Raw genomic sequence first — 19,260 nt, forward strand, 5'->3', positions numbered from 1 at the left:
TGCGCCTGTACTTGGCGCTGCAGCTGCGGTTTCCCGCGCTTTTCTCGACGGGGGCGTCACGTGGTAGTGACGTCACACGCACGTCACCGCGCGCGCATGCGCACTCGCCCCACACCGCCCGGCCGCGCGCCAGCTTCCCGCCGAAATTGCCCGCTTCGGGGACCGGGCGCCTCAAACCGCATTGAGGCCCTCTCCGCCGCACCGATCGGCCAATCACACGCGCTACCACAGCTGCGCGTCACCCCCGGCCGACCAATCAGCGTGCAGGACGCCGACGCATGCGCCACGCACACCACACTGCCGAGGCATCATGGCCGCCACGAATTTCGGCGATCACATGGGAAACCCTGCCAGGACAACGGCCGCCGCGCGACAGGCACACTACCAGCAGCAGCGCGAAAATAAAAATACTAAGCAATACTAAGCACTAAGCATTCGTACTAAGCAACGTTTGCGCCCTCACCGTCCGTGGCCTGTCCGCCCTCGCTGACCACCGCGCACTGATCACTGGCCCGTTTCGCCATCACTCGCAATCACAGCTCCAAGGCTTCACCTTGATCTGATCCTCGTCGCCAGGATGTTATAACGTGAGCTCTTTATTCACAACCAAAGCCGCATTGCGTTAAACTTCCTAGAGCGCCAAACACCGATCGCTACTACCACAACCGCGCTCCGCGCGGGCCGGCGGCCGACTGCTCTCGAACCCCGCGCAGTGCTGCCAGACGGGGAAGGCTGTAATCCTCCAGATCAGTTACAAAAATCCTCCAGATTCCTCCAAATCCTATTGGTAGAAATAGAAAGGCGGTCTTGGACGCTGCGGGGGGCTATACCCCCAAAAAAGTTTCACCAAATCCTAAAAACTCATCGGATTTCGAATCCTTTCGCACTGCTGTGCAGTTTAAAAGATACTTTTTCTAATAAAGGTTGTTTAGTTTTCGTTTTTTCCTAAAAAAAACGAAAAATTTTCGTCGATTTCGGGCGCTGCAGGGGGGCCTTTAGGGCATTTACCCCAAATGTCCCCCTTAGATCCGCCAGTAGTTTGGTACCCTCGTAGATATAGCTACAGACTGAGACATTCTGCAGTCTCACGGTGATAAAGGACTTAAGACGTGATATATCCTAACGGGTAAGGTGACGCTGGACAGGAAAATGCCTTTGAGTTTAGTCTTGAATGTGTTATATTTTTCCATGAAATTGAATATAATAATCGGGCGACAAATCCTCCAGATTTTCCTCCAGAATCAAAAATCCTCCAAAAGCGAAATTTGTCCGCAAATAGAGTTCAAAATCCTCCAGATTTGCGGAAATCCTCCAAATCTGGCAGCACTGACCCCGCGTCTGCGCGCCGGCGCCGCCAATGGCGTCGCCAGGCCCCCGGGCAGGGGGGAGCAACTGGCGTCGCCAGGCCCCGGGGCAGGGGGGGAGCAGCTCGCGACACCACAGATGGGATGGTCGCGCGCCTGCCGCCGGTGCCGATGGGCGCGCGCCGGCGCCGGTGCCGATGGGATGGGCGCGCACCGGCCGCCGGTGCCGATGGGCGCGCGCCCGCCGCCGGTGCTGATGGGATGGGCGCGCTGGCCGCCGGTGCCGATGGACGCGCGCCCGCCGACGGTGCCCGATGTGCACGCGCCCGCCGCCGGTGCCGATGGGATGGGCGCGCGCTCGCCGCCGGTGCCGATGGGATGGTCGCGCGCCGGCCGCCGGTGCCGATGGGCGCGCGCCCGCCGCCGGTGCTGATGGGATGGGCGCGCTGGCCGCCGGTGCCGATGGACGCGCGCCCGCCGACGGTGCCCGATGGGCGCGCGCTGGCCGCCGGTGCCGATGGGATGGGCGCGCGCTCGCCGCCGGTGCCGATGGGATGGTCGCGCGCCGGCCGCCGGTGCCGATGGGATGGGCGCGCACCGGCCGCCGGTGCCGATGGGCGCGCGCCCGCCGCCGGTGCCGATGGGATGGTCGCGCGCCGGCCGCCGGTGCCGATGGGCGCGCGCCGGCCGCCTATCAAGTTTACCTGTCCAGATGTACCTACAGAAAGAATGTTTAGTCTGTCAAATACATGTACAGCTGGTATACCTACCCTGTAGCTGCAACTGTTTTGACCATGTGGCCCAGCAAAGTTATCTGGCCTAGGTAATGATTGTGATTCAGGGATGAATCCCTGGGAAGAAAATATAGATGATGGTGCTTCAGGAGACTGGAGATTGTCGTGAAGAAGCATTCCTTAATTAGTGTTAGTCACCATCCAAGCCATATGACCAAAACACACCACATCAATATTATCCCAAAATTATATTTGAAAACTTTATGGTTGGTTACACACAAGTTTTTTAGGTGACCACACTCAAACACGAGACTACTAGGGTGCCAACGTCACTTGTCAGGCTCAATGCACCAGCTGCTGTTCATACAATTTGCAAGACTCAACATCAGCTATCAGGTTCTACATCACATCAAGTGTTCAATGTAACAATGTTCGTGCCACTTTTACAAGTTGTGCTAAAAACCAGTTCAATTACAAAGGAAATGCCAAACCCACCTTCCACGACTGCTATTGACGGTACGGCATGTGGTGACGTTCTAGCCCTTTCTCCAAGCAAAAGATCTTGAGGGTTGAAGTGGCAGCTACACACAAGTGCTTCGTCAACCTGCTTGTCCGCCAAGCCATCTTCTAGGACAGCCACCCAACCAAGTCTCCTAAAAACAGCATGACTTTGTGATCAAAGGTCTGGGAAAATTGCAAGGCTTGCCATTCCAGTACAAGTAACAGATAACAAGTAACCACAGATAGTACATTGAGTACTTTAGTTATATGTGTAGATGAACTCCGAGTTGTAGGTTGTAGGTTGTAAGCTGAAGCATGTAGGTTGTAGGTTCGTGGGAGGCTGTAGTTTAGTAGGTTATTAGGTAATAGGTAATATTAGGACTTAGGTCAAGTTCGCTTGTTTTTTTTCCTCGGACCACTCAGACTTCATCCACACAATTTACTCGTACGCCTTACTGTTTGATGTATGAGTAACACTTCAAACATTTGTGTGTTCAAACACTTCAAACACTTCAAACATTTGATCATTGCATTTGTGCATGCTTGACATAAAAACATATATTAATACAATTTCGTAAAATATGCAACTGTTTTTCACTTAGTGCCTGCCCCGCAATCTCCAGCATTTCAAATTGGACTTACTTGACACGGTTTTTCGGAGCATGGAAGAAGTTGAGATCGGGACAAATGACAATCAGCCTTTGTTTTTCCACAACCCTTCACAATACACCGCCGATTTCGCACTTGGCGGGATGGCGCCATTCCGTCCAACTCATACAGCCTCAGAAATTACAACAACACACTCAACTAACGGAATATCCGTCAAACAAATCTTATTTACGACGACACGAGCCAATGCTAACAACGCTTGCCAGTTGCGGAGTGGAGACGTCAGAGAGAAAAAAGTCTTTAGATTTCTCCAATTTCCCCACGTAACGTTGAACGGCCATTGCGGCCTTATCTGGTATGCGACGGCCTTATCTGGCATACAAAATATCTCTAGAAGTCTCTAGCTAGTGTTAAGCCTATGGACTTATAGGGAAATGTATCCGAGTACTTGGTACTGCCTCCTCCAGGTACTGGCTGGCAGACGGATCAACTTTGGAGGCCCACCATTTGGAAATTAGGCAATTTTGAGACGAATGACTTCGGATCGGGGCCTCAGCCACCTTCATCTACACATTTCACTGAGTAACTCCGAAATTTCGGAAAAAACCCTGATAATACCTTTAATAATCCAGCCTTTTAAGCAGCTGAAGTCACGTGGCCTTCGAGAGTGAGGATGACGTGTAGCGATGCCTTCACCTCGTGACCAAATAGCCGGGTCGGCGACCCCGGTTACCGGCCGTCCACGGCACACGCCGGGACGAGTCGTGATCGTCACTTGACCCGTCTCTGACCCCGTGTCACGCCGGGACCTCGGGCCGAAAATATGGCCAGCTCCCTACCGTGACATCGCTGGGTTCCAGGGCACGTCGCCCCTGACAGTCGCCATCCCTCGCCTTCAGCTCGCCATATAAGCAGTGCTCACTCCCCCTCCCTCTCTCTCTCTCTCTCTCTCTCTCTCTCTCTCTCTCTCTCTCTCTCTCTCTCTCTCTCTCTCTCCCTTTCTGCCCGCTGACCTGACCTGACCCCGCTCTCCCCCGCAGCTCGTCGCTGGACGTGGTGGAGCTGGTGCGCGCCTGCCGCGCGGAGGAGCTCGGCGCCGAGAAGCTGCGCGGACTGCTGCGAATCCTGCCCACCCCCGACGAGGTGGACATGCTGAACAGCTACGACGGCGACCCGGCGCGCCTCGGCAAAGCCGAGAGACTCATGGTCCGCCTCATCCGGGTGCCCAGGTACGTTTCCCGTTCACATGTTGAATATCCATAGAAGGGCTATCATCACCATTATCACGTTTTTAATACGAGATTAAAACCCTCCCAGCAGCTATCTACACGCGGCACGTGGTTTGCGGGAAGTCCTTAATGACCAATCTTTGTTTTATGATCTCCGTTAGCTTTATGTTTGTGGCTTGATTGTGATTTTATAAGGAAAAAATAAACAATTGATTGATTAATGTCGGGGATTATGCTAGCCACCAAATCTCCCGGGCTATGGCCAGTTGGTAGATGTTCGTAGGATACCACTAAAACACGGAGTACGTCCTATGAGCCATCCAAGCTGCCGGGCTGGGAGCGACCACGAACTCAGAGCTCACGAGTCGCGAGCCGTTACCTCGAGGTGTCGCTTGGCTCGTGCAGATGCTATTTTTGACACCGGGTTGACAGATTTTATGACGGCAATCGGTTTATTGTTGCCAAGTTGTTCGGTAGCGATAGGCGAAACACTGCAGGTGGGATTCGGCTCGGTGCAATCGCGCGACTCCCGCGTGGCACGCTCTTAGCAGTAATCTGGCAATATATCATGATGTGAGCACGGGAGCGACTCGTGATAGAAAGTGTTGCTCTCCGCATACAACTCAAATGTAGTGATGGTCGAGATACAGCCTAAATGACGAACCATTGAACTTTCTTTGCAAACGCACAAAAGCAAATCCATGGTTTTGAGGTTATCTTTTGTGCAAATACACATGGACTTGTTAACACGGGAAAAGAGTAAAGGCCTGGCTACACTATGCGTTTTCTGCGTGCGTTTTTTGCGTGTTTGCGGGTTTTGCGTAATATCGTTCTAGAAAAAAAGTTATTATTAATTAAACTTCTTTAATATTTATATAAAAGTTAATAAAACGTTTATGTTAAATAAAAGTTTATATGACAAACATATAACAAAAACGTAATGTCATTTCTTTCTAGAACGATATTCCGCAAATCACGCAAACTCGCAAAAAACGCACGCAGAAAACGCATAGTGTAGCCAGGCCTTAAGACAAGACACGACGATTACCTCATCAAAAGGCACAATAAAAGCCTCTGGCTCTATAGCCTGGTGAGGACCGTTCGTCGGCGGTCGACCTGACCTCACCGCCCCCTGCCCTCAGCTTCCGACTGCGGGTCGAGAGCATGCTGCTGCGCGAAGAGTTCGACTCCAACTACGACAGCCTCAAGACGTCCATCGTCGCCATGATGTATGCTACTGATGGTACGTTACGTCTTCATCCTCAATACCCACTGCTTAGTCCTGAAACCTTGAGTTTTCGTTCTTTCACCCGAACCTTTCACTTAAAGTGGCCATCCACAAGGATCTTTTTCGCCGTACCGACGAATCGATCTCATATTTCATTGTCCGAGCATCTCATAGGACTCACGCACTTCTGACAGCGCGTGAGTGGCGCATTGCCAATCACGGATGAACCATTGTCTGTCGATGTTCGTGGCCTGTGAGTAATTACGTGCATGGGTGTCAGAGGGCTTTAGCTGTCACTCATGGTGCATGGGATCAAGGCTACAATAAGACCAAGATGGATGAGTCAGAAGTCATGGATAGAGGCTCACGATGAAGGAATCAATGACTGGAGGTGGATTATATGGGTTCCCGGAAGCTGGATCAGGAATCTCGGTCCGACGCTGATCCGGGACCCTTGCTCTTCGACTTGATCCGTCCGTCCGTCCGCGCTGAGGGCCCGGCGGCGGCTCGCTGGCTATTAGACCGGTGGCACGCGATACGGCCTCAGTCCCTGCTAATCAACCGGCGGGCAGGGGCGCCCCGCTGCGGAGGGCGCCGGCGGCAGAGGCACCCCGCCGCGCCGGGCGCCGTCTCTGTCGGCCGCTCACGGAGCGGACTGAGGGCGGCCGCGGGCGCCGGCCGAGCGGCTGAGCAGCACGAGGGCGGCCGGTCTGGGTCTCAGGATTGGAACGGTGATATGGTAATCCCGGGAGAGGGAGCGAGAACAGAGAACAGGGCAATGTCCGGAGCGATTAGTGCCATAACTCAGACGGCGCGGCGGTGGGGTGCCGCGAAGGTACGGGTGTCCGTGTCGGCACTGATATGAAGATGTTCGTAGGTGTTGAGTTACTGCAGAGAAACGCACTCGCTGACGGGGCTCTATTCGTTTCAGCGCTGATGAACAACGAGAATCTGCACAAAGTGCTGTACCTGACGGTGAACATCGGAAACTTCCTCAATTCGGTAAGGGTCAAATCAGTCACAAATTGAAATAAGTTATATTATACTGCTTACAAGTTAAAACTACAAGATACGAAGCCTCACGACAACTGCCGTATTAACGTAATGTTTGACATCGTTTGCAAATGTTAGTAACAGACAAAACAAGCCAGTTGTTGGTTAGTACACACAACTGCATGTTTTGTTACAAAACTATGCATGCTCGTGTAGTCTGTAAAATGTAAAGCCACATCGAAAACATCTGTAGCATTCACCGAAAATCTGTCTGACATTACATTTCATGAAGATTATCTACAAATGCACGTTACCGTTTTCCTTGTCACGTAGATGCTGTTTATGTAGCAACCACGTGCCAGTGACTGTTATCGCAATTCCATTTATCAAAAGCCATCAAAACCCTTTTTAGTCCCTATGCCCGTAATCACAAGCTGTCAGTACAGTTGTCAGACAACAATCTCCCGACTGTTAACCACTCGCGTCGCTAGAACCACCACTGACGCCATCTCCTTCCACAGGGTGGCTACGCCGGGAACGCGGCCGGCATCAAGCTCTCGTCGCTGCAGACTCTGGTGAACGTGCGCGCCAACAAGCCGGGCATGACGCTGATGCACTCGATCGCCGAGCAGGCCGCCTGCCGTCACCCGGAGACGCTCGACTTCCCGGCCGAGCTGGAGGTGCTCGAGATCGCCGCCAAGACCACCATCGAGCAGATCAAACAGGACGCCGCACAGCTGCAGGCCAGCGTCACAAAGGTAAAGATCATACAGGTACATCCGAGCTGCAGGCCAGCGTCACAAAGGTAAAGATCATAAAGGCACATCCCCGCTGCAGGCCAGCGTCACAAAGGCAAAGCTCACAGAGCTACAGACAGCTTACTGCAGACCAGCGTCACTAAAGGTATAGCTTATGAAGGTACAACTCAGCTGCATGGGGACGCCGCCACAAAAGTACCTCAATTTTAAACATTGCTATCATTGCCCAGATTTGTGGAACTGTTCGGACTGTTGTAGGGATATGGTGTATCTTATCAAAGATAGCGTTTATTTATGTCCGTTTTTGAGTTCGCAATATGCGACAAACAATACCGCGGAATCTAATCTCAGGACCTTATTGCCGCAACTTTGATTTATTTATAGATATTTAGGCATATTCGGGATAAGGATTTCCAGTGTTACCGATATAACTGAAGGTATCCAACTCTGTCAGGTCCTTAGCTGGACATCCCTCTTCTGACACTGCTGCTGACACTGTAATCTAAACCCCGTCCGCCAGGTCCGTAACCAGACGTCGAGTTCGACGGAGGCCGAGCTGCGCCAGCAGACGGAGTCGTTCCTGGACGAGGCGTCGGACCAGCTGGAGGAGATGACGGCGCTGCTGGCCAGGCTGGAGGAGAACCGCTGCGACCTGGCCGACTTCTTCTGCGAGGACGCCGCCACCTTCAAACTGGAGTCGGCACTCGAGGTAGGCAGCGCGAGACAGAGCAACTGCTGGCGTGACTAGTCTTGGAGCTGTGGCTTGTTGGGGGTGATCTGTCGTGGTAAACGCGAACAGCAAGTCAGTCGAGAGCTGCTGGGTCAAAGTCTGATGAGATGACGGTCTTCCAGTGTCCCTCTGGCCGGCGGTACTTCAAAATAAGCACGTGACCCAACACCCACACCTCCCTCCGTCAGATTCTGTGGAGCTTCGCCAGCATGTTCAAGAAGGCGGTGGCGGAGAACGAGAAGAGGCGTCACCAGGAGCAGGAGGCCAGCGCGCGCAAACGGGCGCGCGAGGAGCAGCAGGCCAAGAGGAAGTCAGGAGGTACGTCGGCGCCCTCCACAGCCGCTCCTCTCCGAACGATAGGTCACAAGAGGTCGACTATCTGCAACGCAAACAATGTCATACTGATAAGACGAGAGAAAAACCTACATGGCATCTTACTGACTACTGAAGCTGCGGATTAGTTCGGCAAATAGATTGGCGATATCAGCAATAAGGCTTAAGGATCTCCGCGAATAAACTTACGCATTTAACCATTGACGTCGGATGTTGAATGGTAGTGATATCGATATTCGATAGCCTAATCCAAGGAAGATAATCGCGGTTTCCTTGTTGCTCAGTGGACTATCATCAACGACCTTCAGTAATTCTGACACTCGAATTAGGTCCGTTAGCGAGGTATGACTTAAATCGGCCATTGAACTCCACTTGCCCGTTATTGATGATGAAGAAAGTAAGCAGAGTCATGTCACTGTGATATTCCTCCATATGTGAGAGCTGTAATGACGATCCCCCGTTTCCTCTGGCAGTGGTGGGACAGAGGCCCGTCTCCCTGTCCGGTTCAGAGCCGGACAACACTGCAGACGGACTGCTGGCCAACCTGAAGGACGGCGACCGCAGGCTGGAACAGGTAACACGGAAATACTGACCGACAGACCTCCGGTCACTGTCCAGTGACCGCTCAGATCGGCTGAATGCTGTGAGGAATTGTGCGTCATAAGGGAGGCAGTGTGTTGCAATGCATTTTTATCCGTCGCCTTCGCGCTCGCAAAAAACCAATGATTGTGTGCATCGGGACTGTATTGAGGTTTTTGGTGAGGTGAAAACAGACCGGCATACATATATACAGTCCAAAGCAATATAGATATGCCTATACACATATATGTATAAGGCAGGCGCAGGGGTGGTGGTGGGCGTGCGGTGCACACCCGCATACACGCTGACAAAGACTGAGACATCTGCTCATCCCCTGCTCCGTGACCGCGCGGGATTCGCCAAGTTGGCGAGCGCTTAAGTTAGCGCTCTCCGTTCGGGCCCGTTTTTGCGGTCGCTTATGACGACCGATAAATGCGTTTATGAGCCGCTGTACATAAACTGTCATTTATCCGTCGCCTTCGCGCTCGCAAAAAACCAATGATTGTGTGCATCGGGACTGTATTGAGGTTTTTGGTGAGGTGAAAACAGACCCACCAGAAACCCCACCGAACCGCAAGGCGACGACACGCGCGACGGACGAACACTGCATCTCAGCCCCGCTGCCCGAGGCGGGTAGGCCCAGCTTTGAGGCGAGGAACGACAAACGCATGGAGCGAGCGCCAGAAAGGGGGATAGTCATAATTGTTTCACAACACGTTAGAACAAACGCAGCGCAACATGGACGACGCTCGGTCGCGGTTCTTGGTTAAACATATTATAAACAACGTGCTCGAAACGGCGCCCAGCCGCGGTTTGCGCTCATTCACGCAGCCGTGCTATAGTCGCGAGACATATTACCCATATGCTGGCGATCACATCGTGGCTGTACACAGAGCATTGTCACTTTGTCCGATGTCGCACTGTACCGCGCCGACACCAGCCCGCGGCCGAGGAACCTCGCCGTGTCGAGCTGGCGCCACGCATAAGCGTCCGCTGCCCAATTTGGGGAGCCAAATTTGTCACTTACTCCTCATACTGGCGCGCTGACCCCTGTTTTCAACTCTCCCCCGCTCTTCATTTATTTTTCTCAACTCCTCCGCTTCTCCCTCAGCCGCTGACGCCGCAGCCGCAGAGGAAGCGGCGCACAATGCTGGACATGGGCTCTCTGACTTCCGAGGACGAGCCGTCGGTGGCCAACAGCCCGCGGATCAACCGCAAGAACCGCCTGGGCAGCTTCAGCGGCACGGCCGGCACGCCGGGGGAGGGCCCGAACGGGGTGCTCATCACCGACTCACCCGGTGAGAACCCGGCCGACCGGCGCTACACGGTCACAGATTGTCATATCGGCCAAACGCCGGGCCGATAGCCCAGCTGGTTAAGGGTCAGACAAGGGTCAATGGCACACGGCGCATAAAATGAATCACTCATTGTATCAAGTGTGCGTCTCATATCAACTAAATCTCTGGAGGGTCTCGGGAGCAGCATCTTCTGCGTCGTTCTCCAGGTGATGCTTTGTTTTCAAGTGTCAACAATGGACATCTTGCAAGATTCTAACGATATCTTATCAAGTTAACGATTCCTATTGCGTTTTTGTTTTTAGGTCACTTTTGAAGCACCCGTGGTCCCATTGAAGCACCTCTCACGGCTCGACCTTCCCTCTCATCCGAACTATCAACTGAATAACCGAGAGGTCTTCCTCACACCTCTCTCCACCTTTCTCAGGTACCGTGCGGCGCCGGCGGAGTCGCGTACCCAGCGAAGAGGATGACACCCTCCTGGACTACCTGCGCTCGGCCAGTAACGATAACCCGCGCGAGCGACGCTCCTGGGGCGGACTGGGTACGTTCGTCTTTCACAGGATCAACCGGCCGGTGCAACAGCGCAACGGCGGTACAATGCAGTACAGTGTTGGTACAGCTTGATACAGCTTGAGCGATACAGCCTGATCAATAGCAACATTTGCATTTGTATTTATTTAAAACATCACCAAACTAGCAATTGCTAACTTGCATAAGTGAGGTCAGGACGGAAACCAATAAGTGAGATTATGGTTTCCCGATAAGTGTTGGAGTTAACCACTCATGATGGCATGGGTGGAGAACCTGCCCCGGCCACCCCGGCCGTGGCCGGGGTAACTTTCAGCCTACCCCGGCGCGGCCGGGGTAACTTTTCTACTCTTGTAAATCCTAAAAGCTGTCTCCATACGAGAAAAGAAAACTCACGCTCTTCGAATGTTGACTTCCATGGGCGTAATATTGCAAATCAGGTAGGTATTTACCATTTACTTAACTTGCCATAATCTCCAACCCTAAGACCCGCGTGTGGTCGCCAATGCCAAGATTGCTCTCACATCCTGTTCAGTTTCGAAATTTTGGCGCGCCTTCGGCGCACTTTTTCAAAACTACTGCTTGACCTCATTGCCTTCAACTGACCTGCCACCAACCGCAACCACATCCGTTTATGAGCGTACCCGTCAGGGTGCTCATAAACACCGAGCGGCCATCATGCTTCGAACTCGGACTGTTGTAACCGGGCCGCGTGCTCTCGCCACGCGGAATCCAACGCTCTAGCAACTGAGCTACGAGACCGGGACCGGTCGATATTCCTGGATCGACTCCTTGTTTGTATTATAAGAGCCGCCCAACATTGAAAAAGGCTACGCCCGTGGATGTCAGTGACCTATTTTAGTGCTTTGCTTGGTTCGATCTGTCAATTTCTCTGTAAAGCTTCTACTATGGTGAGTTGTCTTTTTGTAGCTATTTTGAGACACAATAAAAAGCTGAAAACGCAACATTTAGGTACTCAAAATGGCATATGGTTTGGTTTGGGTTCGGTGTGAAATTGGAAGTTTAACCCTCGCATGTGTGCGGCGTTTGCCAGCTTCTAATGTGTAGGGGGGGGGGTCGGTTGGACCCCCCCCCCTTGCCGTTTGGCCCCTGATCGAGCTAGAGCTTCGCAGAAAAAACGAGCGTGTTGCCCGTGACGAGAGGAAGCCGATGATACCCCATTTTAAGGTCCTAGGTCATTGGTTGACCTTCCAAGTCAGGTCAATGACCCAAAGTCGGGAAAATCGGGACCTGTTAGAAAGTCGTAAAGTGTGGCTGCTAAGGGGTTTTTTCAGGGTGCTGATCACGAATATCGTGTTAGTTTTGATCACAGATGATGTCTTGAAGCATTTAGACCAGGTCGGGTCAGGTCAGGTCAGGTCAACCAGTAAGCGTCGTGACGGGTATTCGTAGTACGTGTCAACCGCCTCTGACAGCTTCGTAACATGTTACGAAGTCACCAAAACTACTTCGTAAATGTTCAAATGGTTGCTAAATTCGAATTCAGCTCCAAAAACTAGCCTAGAAACATGTAAAACTCGAAAAAGTGACCCGAGGTCACCCGAGGTCACCAAAGGTCAATGACCTGACCTGACCTTCAGGTGACCTTGACACACACGGGAGTAACATCAAATCACATGTTTGAACGTTTGAAACCACGAAAACCTTGCAAACACGCGGCTAGTGCGAGCCGACATACGCGAAATCGCGATTCCGGCCAAACATGGTCTCGGAAAAGAGGTCACAGGTCAAAGGTCATTTGGGTCAGGGTCATGAATTTTTCAGGGTAGGTGTAAAATTGATCAATGCGAGGGTACTGAAAGTTTCGTCGCGATCGGCCGCTTTTTACGCGAGTTATTCGCGAAAAACCATGGGGGGGGGGTCCATCCGACCCCCCCTACACATGCGAGGGTTAAGTAAAAAGAAATAATAATTTAAAAGGAAATTGCCTTTTCGATCATTCCAAAAATGTTATGAATAATACGGTGTCGGATACAACGCTCATCCTTGAGCAAACACAGCATCCTATTCTATGCGTCAGAATAGGGGTTTGATGATGACCGTTGAGAACAACGTGAGTATATCGTATTCCCGCGACTATCGGTCGCCGGCCGGGGTAACTTTTTCAAACATTCTCCACCCATGCATGATGGAGTGGTGGTACCCTTGAAGTGGCTGGCCGACCTTGTGCTGTTGAGACATAAGTCATATTCTGGTGTATCGCTTGCGGCATAAGGATCACCCGTATCTATCCCTCATCGTCGGGCGATAGCAACTCAACTCCGCCGTGGGTTTCCACCTATACCGATACTCCTTCAGCGCCAGCTAGTGGCGTCCCCTGGATGCGTTTTGTATCCCCTATCTTCTACTCCGTAATTCCAATCTAACGCCAATATCTGACGCCCCTGGCTTCTCTCGAACAGAAGAGCTCCATCTAACGTCTTCCGCTTCTCCCTGACAGACTCGTACGGCTCCCTGGACCGCTCGATGGCCCGGAGGATGCGGGGAGGCGCCGTCCGCCGGCGGCCCGACCTGCTGTCGGTCGACTTCCTCGGAGACAGAGAGCGTCCGGCGTCTCCGTCTCTGCCCACACCCACCCAGGAGGAGGCCGAAAAACCGGCAGAGGGGCGGCCAAGGTAATAACGCGCGAGCCGTAATGGGTTACACCGATCGTACTTGACACCGGAATAACTGAAGCAGCAGCGAAACTTTAAAAGGAATGATTGAGAGTAAACCGTAGGAGAGTAACAGTCTGCCATCACGAAAGGCATTTCAGACCTCCACTTGTGTTTGAATAAAGAGCATGAGTTCGTCTTCCTTGAACAGCCAGCGTACCTTTGTCTTTGAGTCATCGATCGCTCCCTCTCTTCTGACCTCACTCCTCGCCGTGCCTCAGCCACGACTGGAAGAAGAAGATCGACCACTGGTTCGAGGAGAACGACAAGGACCGTGAACAGGCCGAGGACCTCAGCAGTCGACGGCGGCGGCTCCACCGGCGCGTCGTCGACGTCGGCGGCGACGGCTCCAAAGCAGGTGCGTGCCGCGCCGGGTGCGCTCGTGACGTCTCCTGGGTTCGTGTTGTGACGTCATCTGTGTTTCCGGGAGGCTGATGCGTCGACAGGAGAACGGGAATACTTCGTCGGCTATTCAAAGCCGGGTGCACTGACCGGAGTTGCGAAATATGAAAATATAACAATTTTGTTGAAGAAAATTCGCTCATTTTATGATATTGTAAATGTGAACAAAGAAAGCTGAATAAAACAGGCGGTCGTTGTGCATGAAACGCATGTTGTAATATGATATTGGTTTTGGCAACAAAACGGTAAAAAGTCAGTGCCTGCCTCGGTGACTGGCGTTATGTTTTGCAACTCGGGTCAACTGCACAGTGCACATGTCCATTTTTAGTTGCAAATGGATATTGAGTACCAGGGGTTGCTTTCTGTCATTTTGTCACCGCAGAACAATAAGCTTGGTCGGTTGTGTTTGTCCCATTCGGTGTCCGATCCGGGCGCCGCCTGCCGTACTGATGTGTTCCTGTCCCGCTGCTAGACGGCGGGAAGTTACCCGTTACAGGGCTGGGCACCGTCCCAGAGGGAAAGTCGCTCGAGAGCGGCTCCAGCTCGTCCTACAAACGCGTCTACAAAGACTGGAAACCGTCCGTCGAACAGAAGGATATCCTTGGCGCTATGGAAGCTATAGAAGGTGGCGTATTTAATGAATCCCCCCCGCTATCCTTCTATTGATTTCTTACTCGTTAACTTAACTCTAATTTGTAAATGCCAAACAACTTCTGAACTTACCGAAAAGGTCTGAGTATCTTTGCCAACTTCGCCCAGTAGCTACTTAATTGTTAAATCTGTATGTTTCATTCAGTGGAACTGAGCGTTGACGCTTCACCTATTGGTTACTATCGCTAGTCTGTCACTTAGTGACCTTACATCGTCAAATAATCAAAATAATTGTTTCCTACAATTAGTTCAATAATATCCATAGATGCTGGAATTCGTTTACACTCTCTCACCAATCTCTTTCACCCGATCTGCTTTGTTGGTTCGCTGACGATATGTGGTGGCTTTCGGTGTGCTTTGCCTGGTGTGTGTGCGCCCGCTTGGGGCCGGTGTAAGCCGGACAGCCGGCAGCTTCAGCTCACCGTGTCACCGGCCGCTCCACAGAGACCCACGACCAGCCTAGGGACAAGTCGGCCTGGAGGAAATCCAACCTGAACGTGCCCAACAGTGCCGAGGGCACCGGCCGCGGCCAGGAGGGCGCCGCCCAGGTAATGAGGGAGGAGGACCCCTCTCTGCTGGCCGTCACAGAACCTCAGGGCCCCAGGTGGAGGTGACGGCCGGAAGGAGAGACGGACCGCAAACGTTTACCCTTTCCCTCGGGTTCCCGTGTAAGCTGCTTACCGAAATCAATGATCGCCTGGTCATAATCGTGCGTTCTGAGATTATGTGGACACAGGATATCTTACCCAAAGATACGCTGCACACCCAAATAGGCAGCTTATGCTCATATTCCTAGAAATGCCGTCAACTTTGCGTCTGTGAGTGTTGTCTACCTTCTGTTTGCAATAACGTTCCACAAATCGATCCCGTGTATCCGTATTAGTCATGATAATGCCTCTCGGTATTTGCTAGATGATTCAGCACTCCGGTTCAGTTTACCATCTTGTGTTCCGTTTCTCGCAGGGGACGGAGGGCCATGACGCTCGTCGAGATCTGATCAAGGGGCTCGGAAGGAAAATCAGCGATGAGAGCATTCCACTGTACGTCAGGAAAACCTCGAACGCTTCTCAGGACAACTTGGACAGCAGGAAGAACAGCCTCGGTAAGCTATCGGGACGAACATCTATCCGGTCCCCATCGGTATTCCGAATAAGATGGACGATAAAAATGATATTGGGGCGGTATAATGGGCATTACCTCGCCACGATAATACAAAGATAATACCTTGTTACGCAAATTCCCACATTACCTCTCCCTCTCATGAAACGTTTAGCTGCTGAGTCGATAATAAAAGCCTAAGAAAAGAAGGATAACAGTATGCTTATCATTGTTGATAGGTATCTTGGTGAGGTGAAATGAGGGAAATAACCACATGTGTAAACAAAAGCTTTAGGCCAACACGTTCTATTTGCATTTAATGAGCGAAAAAGCACAAAATTCCAAAGAAGCGAAACATAATGTGCTCCTCACCATACGTTGGACTGGCGTGGCACAGTATCTCTGCACAGTCCACTGACCGCATCTTTCTCCGGCAGTGAACGAGACACCAGAGGGTGTGATCCTGAAGGTGCCGGAGGTGGCGCGCACCCCGGCCGCCGCCCCGGCGGTCCCGGCGCCGGTGGCCACCTCCGACCAGCGGCCGCGCCGCGCCGACCGTCAGGAGAGTCAGGACAGCACCTCGGAGCGGCTGCTGCCGCCCTCCATCCCGCGCCGCTTCCGACAGCTCTCCAACGACGAGGTGCCCAACAAGATCGACATCGACGCCGAGAACATCGAGACACCACCGGTGACGCGGCGCGCGCTGGGCACGCGCAGTTTCCGCGCGCCACCCAACCAGACGTGGCTGGCGGCGCCGCGCCGGTCAGAGGACGAGGCCCCCGAGGACTTCAGCGCGCGCCGCCAGCAGCGCCGCTTCCACAGCCTGCGACTGGACCCGGCGGCCGCCGAGGAGCGCCGCAGGGGGCTCATCAAGTCCACCGGGAACGCCGACAGCTCGGAGAACGAGGACGACGAGCGGGCGCGCCTCTCGCAGCGGTACGCGCGGCTCGTCGAGCTCGCCAAGGACGCCGAGAGCGAGGGCGAGCCGGCGCGCACCAAACCCGAGGACGAGCCCAGGAACGAGGAGGAGCCGGCCGAGAAGTTCGACCGACACGCGTCCGTCCGCAAATCGACGCGCAGGAAGCGAGACGAGGCCGAGCCGGCCAAACCGTCGTCTCCCCCGCCGGCTGAGGAGTCTGCCGGAGACCGGCGGCGGCCCAAGTCGCCGGCACCAGAGCGGCAGACGCTGAAACCGGAGCCGGAAGAACACCGTGGCTCCAACAGCGACATCGAGCGTGCCATCACCAGCATATCCGAGACAGCCGACAAGCTGAAAAAGGTGGACGCGCCTCCACCCGAGAAGAGAGACGCCCGCGATCGCCGCTCGCGCGCCAGGAGCCTCATCGACGGAGGTCAGGTGGCCGAGGCGAAACGGCGGGCGGACAAGGGTCCGTCCATCCACGACAGGCTGTTCGGCAGGGCCAAGAAGGACAAGGAGCCGGCGGCGCCCGTCAAGAGGATGTCCAGCCTCCGGCGCCGCCGCGAGGACACCGACGAGGGATTCGCCGAGGAGACGAGCGGTGCCAGCGCCAACAACGAGGAGTCATCGGGCCGGCGCAGGACGCGGCCCTCGTCACTGTCGCTCGCGGGGCTAAAGAAGCCGGCCTCCTCCAGCACCGCGCGCTCGCCGAGTGTGCGCGAGCGGAGCACACCCACTCCGGGCGTGTCTGGCTCGTCAACTCTGGGACGGGCTCGCTCCCGAGACCCTCCGTCGGCCACCGAGCCGACCAGAGGAGGTCTGGGACGCAGCCAGAGTATGCGGGTATCGGGCCCGGCGCGGCCGCGGCCCGTGCTGAACTCTGCCACGAGCGCGCTCAAGGCGCTCACAAAGAACCTCCGCGGCCGTGGCCGGGACGCCGAGCCGGCGCCGCGGCCGGCCGGCAGTCTGCACAACTCGAGCGGCTCACTGTGCTCGACGCCGTCCGTCAGCAAGCGCTCCAGCGAGTCCAGTCTGAAGGCGTCTCCCAAGCCGGGTCGGCGGGCCGCGCCGCGCGCCGTGCCGCCTAGTCCGGCGCCCGCCCGCAAAGCGGCGCCCCAGTCGAGCGCCACTGCTCGCCGCGCCGTCGCCGCCAACGGCAGCGTGGCAGGCGCGCGCCGCAGCCCCGCCGCTCGCGTGTCGTCGCCGGCGACACCGCCGCCGCGCGGCTCATCGTCGACGCTACCCCGCGCCGGTCGACAGGCCGTGTCACGCGTCTCCTCGCACGAGGACGCACCCGCGGCGACCACTAAGCCGGCACGGCGCGTGGGCACGCCGAGCTTCATGCGTCCGACGTCCTCGAGCACGGCACGAGTCGACCCGGCCGAAAAGAAGAAATCCGTCTCCCGGTCGATAACGCTGAGCAAGCCGCGCTCGACGCTGCGCTGAGCGCGCCCCGCACTCTAGTCGCCCCCGTGAGATGTGATATGGCTAACAGCGGGCCGGACAGATTACTCCAGTGATATTATTGTGAGTTTTGCACTTTTATAACGCGCGTCGCAGCCGGCTCGTAGTTTGATTCTAGTGTACTAACGTGTCTTCTCGCCGGTTCTGTAGCTAACTGTGTAGCGCCGAGGATAAGTGTGCAGGAAGTCGCGATCTGAGAAGTGCGCCGTCGCGCGGAGACGGCCGCGGCCATCGGGTGAGGACGTGGCGGCGACAGAGAGGTCGCCAGTTCTAACCGTCGTGCTCGCTGCCAATGTAGACACGTCGCCCGTTTTGTGTACGATGAAAATAAACCAGCATCTTAGGCATCCTTTTAGAAACACGTGTGGATGTAGCAAGGAAAGACGCGTGATGATGTTGTAAAGACTGCAACAGTCGGCGACATCCTGAGGTTCTGTCGGAGATTCCGTATCGTATTTTTTTGTTTTCATTTGACGATAAGTCCATATTGCGAGATTTAAACCACCCAATAGATCGCCAGTTTCGATACTTTTAGGAGCGACTATTCACGTCTGCGAAGAAATTAGAGGATGGTTGGCTTTCCAAACACTTACAAACGTCCTCAAGTAGGCCGTGGTTACTACACACTGAAAAGCGAAAAACCTTCACCGGGGAAGACTGACCGCTGTCAATGCTCTGACGACTGACAAAGTTTAGAAGAATGCCTTACAATTACAAACGCGCCACCATAACGCTGAGGGAGAGTAACCGGTTAGAGGGATTAGAAAATGCTCGCAGCTACTTCAGATGTCCTTCCTTTCCTCACATAGCCAGACTGCACAGGAGCCGTGTTTGACATCGAACTAATCTTCTAAAACTGCCGATAGTAATGTTTTACGTTCAATGAAAAGATTCCCCCATTTATCAGTTTTCACCGTTTCTTTTCCTGCTCTGGAGCAGCAGCTTTCGAGTTCCACATCGAGCTCGGGTCAGACAAGATGAGGCGAGGGTGTTTCAATTAAGGTAATTTTCTCACCATTGTGGTAATTGGCGAGAGCGACCTCAGGTCAGAGCTCTCCGCAAAATAGCGCGGGGAGAACAGATGCCAGGCACAACCAATTCAGAACAGAAGGTCGGAAAGGGCGAAAACCAAACAGAAAGGCCGGGACTTGATAAGACACCAGAAGGTCATAGGACTAGACCAAGAAAAGAGTGATTCGGGGATCGATGGAAGTTACAACACTATGA

At 53.9% G+C, this 19,260-nt stretch overlaps 1 protein-coding gene and 1 long non-coding RNA gene across 4 annotated transcripts in view; one reads left to right on the plus strand and one right to left on the minus strand.

Moving 5' to 3' along the window:
* LOC122382408 overlaps nt 1-18,380 on the plus strand; it is a 90,536-nt gene extending 72,156 nt beyond the window's left edge. For all 3 annotated transcript variants that reach the window (XM_043367692.1, XM_043367699.1, XM_043367682.1), the window contains exons 10-24: nt 4,189-4,377; nt 5,520-5,620; nt 6,537-6,607; nt 7,120-7,356; nt 7,877-8,065; nt 8,275-8,404; nt 8,893-8,993; nt 10,110-10,296; nt 10,721-10,837; nt 13,286-13,460; nt 13,721-13,857; nt 14,374-14,526; nt 14,997-15,100; nt 15,516-15,654; nt 16,088-18,380. In XM_043367692.1, the coding sequence (XP_043223627.1) occupies nt 4,189-4,377; nt 5,520-5,620; nt 6,537-6,607; nt 7,120-7,356; nt 7,877-8,065; nt 8,275-8,404; nt 8,893-8,993; nt 10,110-10,296; nt 10,721-10,837; nt 13,286-13,460; nt 13,721-13,857; nt 14,374-14,526; nt 14,997-15,100; nt 15,516-15,654; nt 16,088-18,015 (3,958 nt within the window). In that variant the 3' untranslated portion in view covers nt 18,016-18,380. The remainder of the gene's footprint in view (nt 1-4,188; nt 4,378-5,519; nt 5,621-6,536; nt 6,608-7,119; nt 7,357-7,876; nt 8,066-8,274; nt 8,405-8,892; nt 8,994-10,109; nt 10,297-10,720; nt 10,838-13,285; nt 13,461-13,720; nt 13,858-14,373; nt 14,527-14,996; nt 15,101-15,515; nt 15,655-16,087) is intronic.
* LOC122382474 lies at nt 1,947-3,655 on the minus strand. The gene is made up of 3 exons (XR_006256691.1): nt 3,182-3,655; nt 2,534-2,691; nt 1,947-2,008 (listed from the first exon to the last, which is right to left on the minus strand). It is a non-coding gene; the product is annotated as an uncharacterized LOC122382474 (long non-coding RNA).
* Nucleotides 18,381-19,260: the final 880 nt, after the last annotated feature.

This window comes from Amphibalanus amphitrite, unplaced genomic scaffold (genome assembly GCF_019059575.1).
Source record: "Amphibalanus amphitrite isolate SeventyFive unplaced genomic scaffold, NRLGWU_Aamphi_draft 000011F_arrow, whole genome shotgun sequence".
In the NCBI taxonomy this organism is placed as follows: Eukaryota; Metazoa; Arthropoda; class Thecostraca; order Balanomorpha; family Balanidae; genus Amphibalanus; species Amphibalanus amphitrite.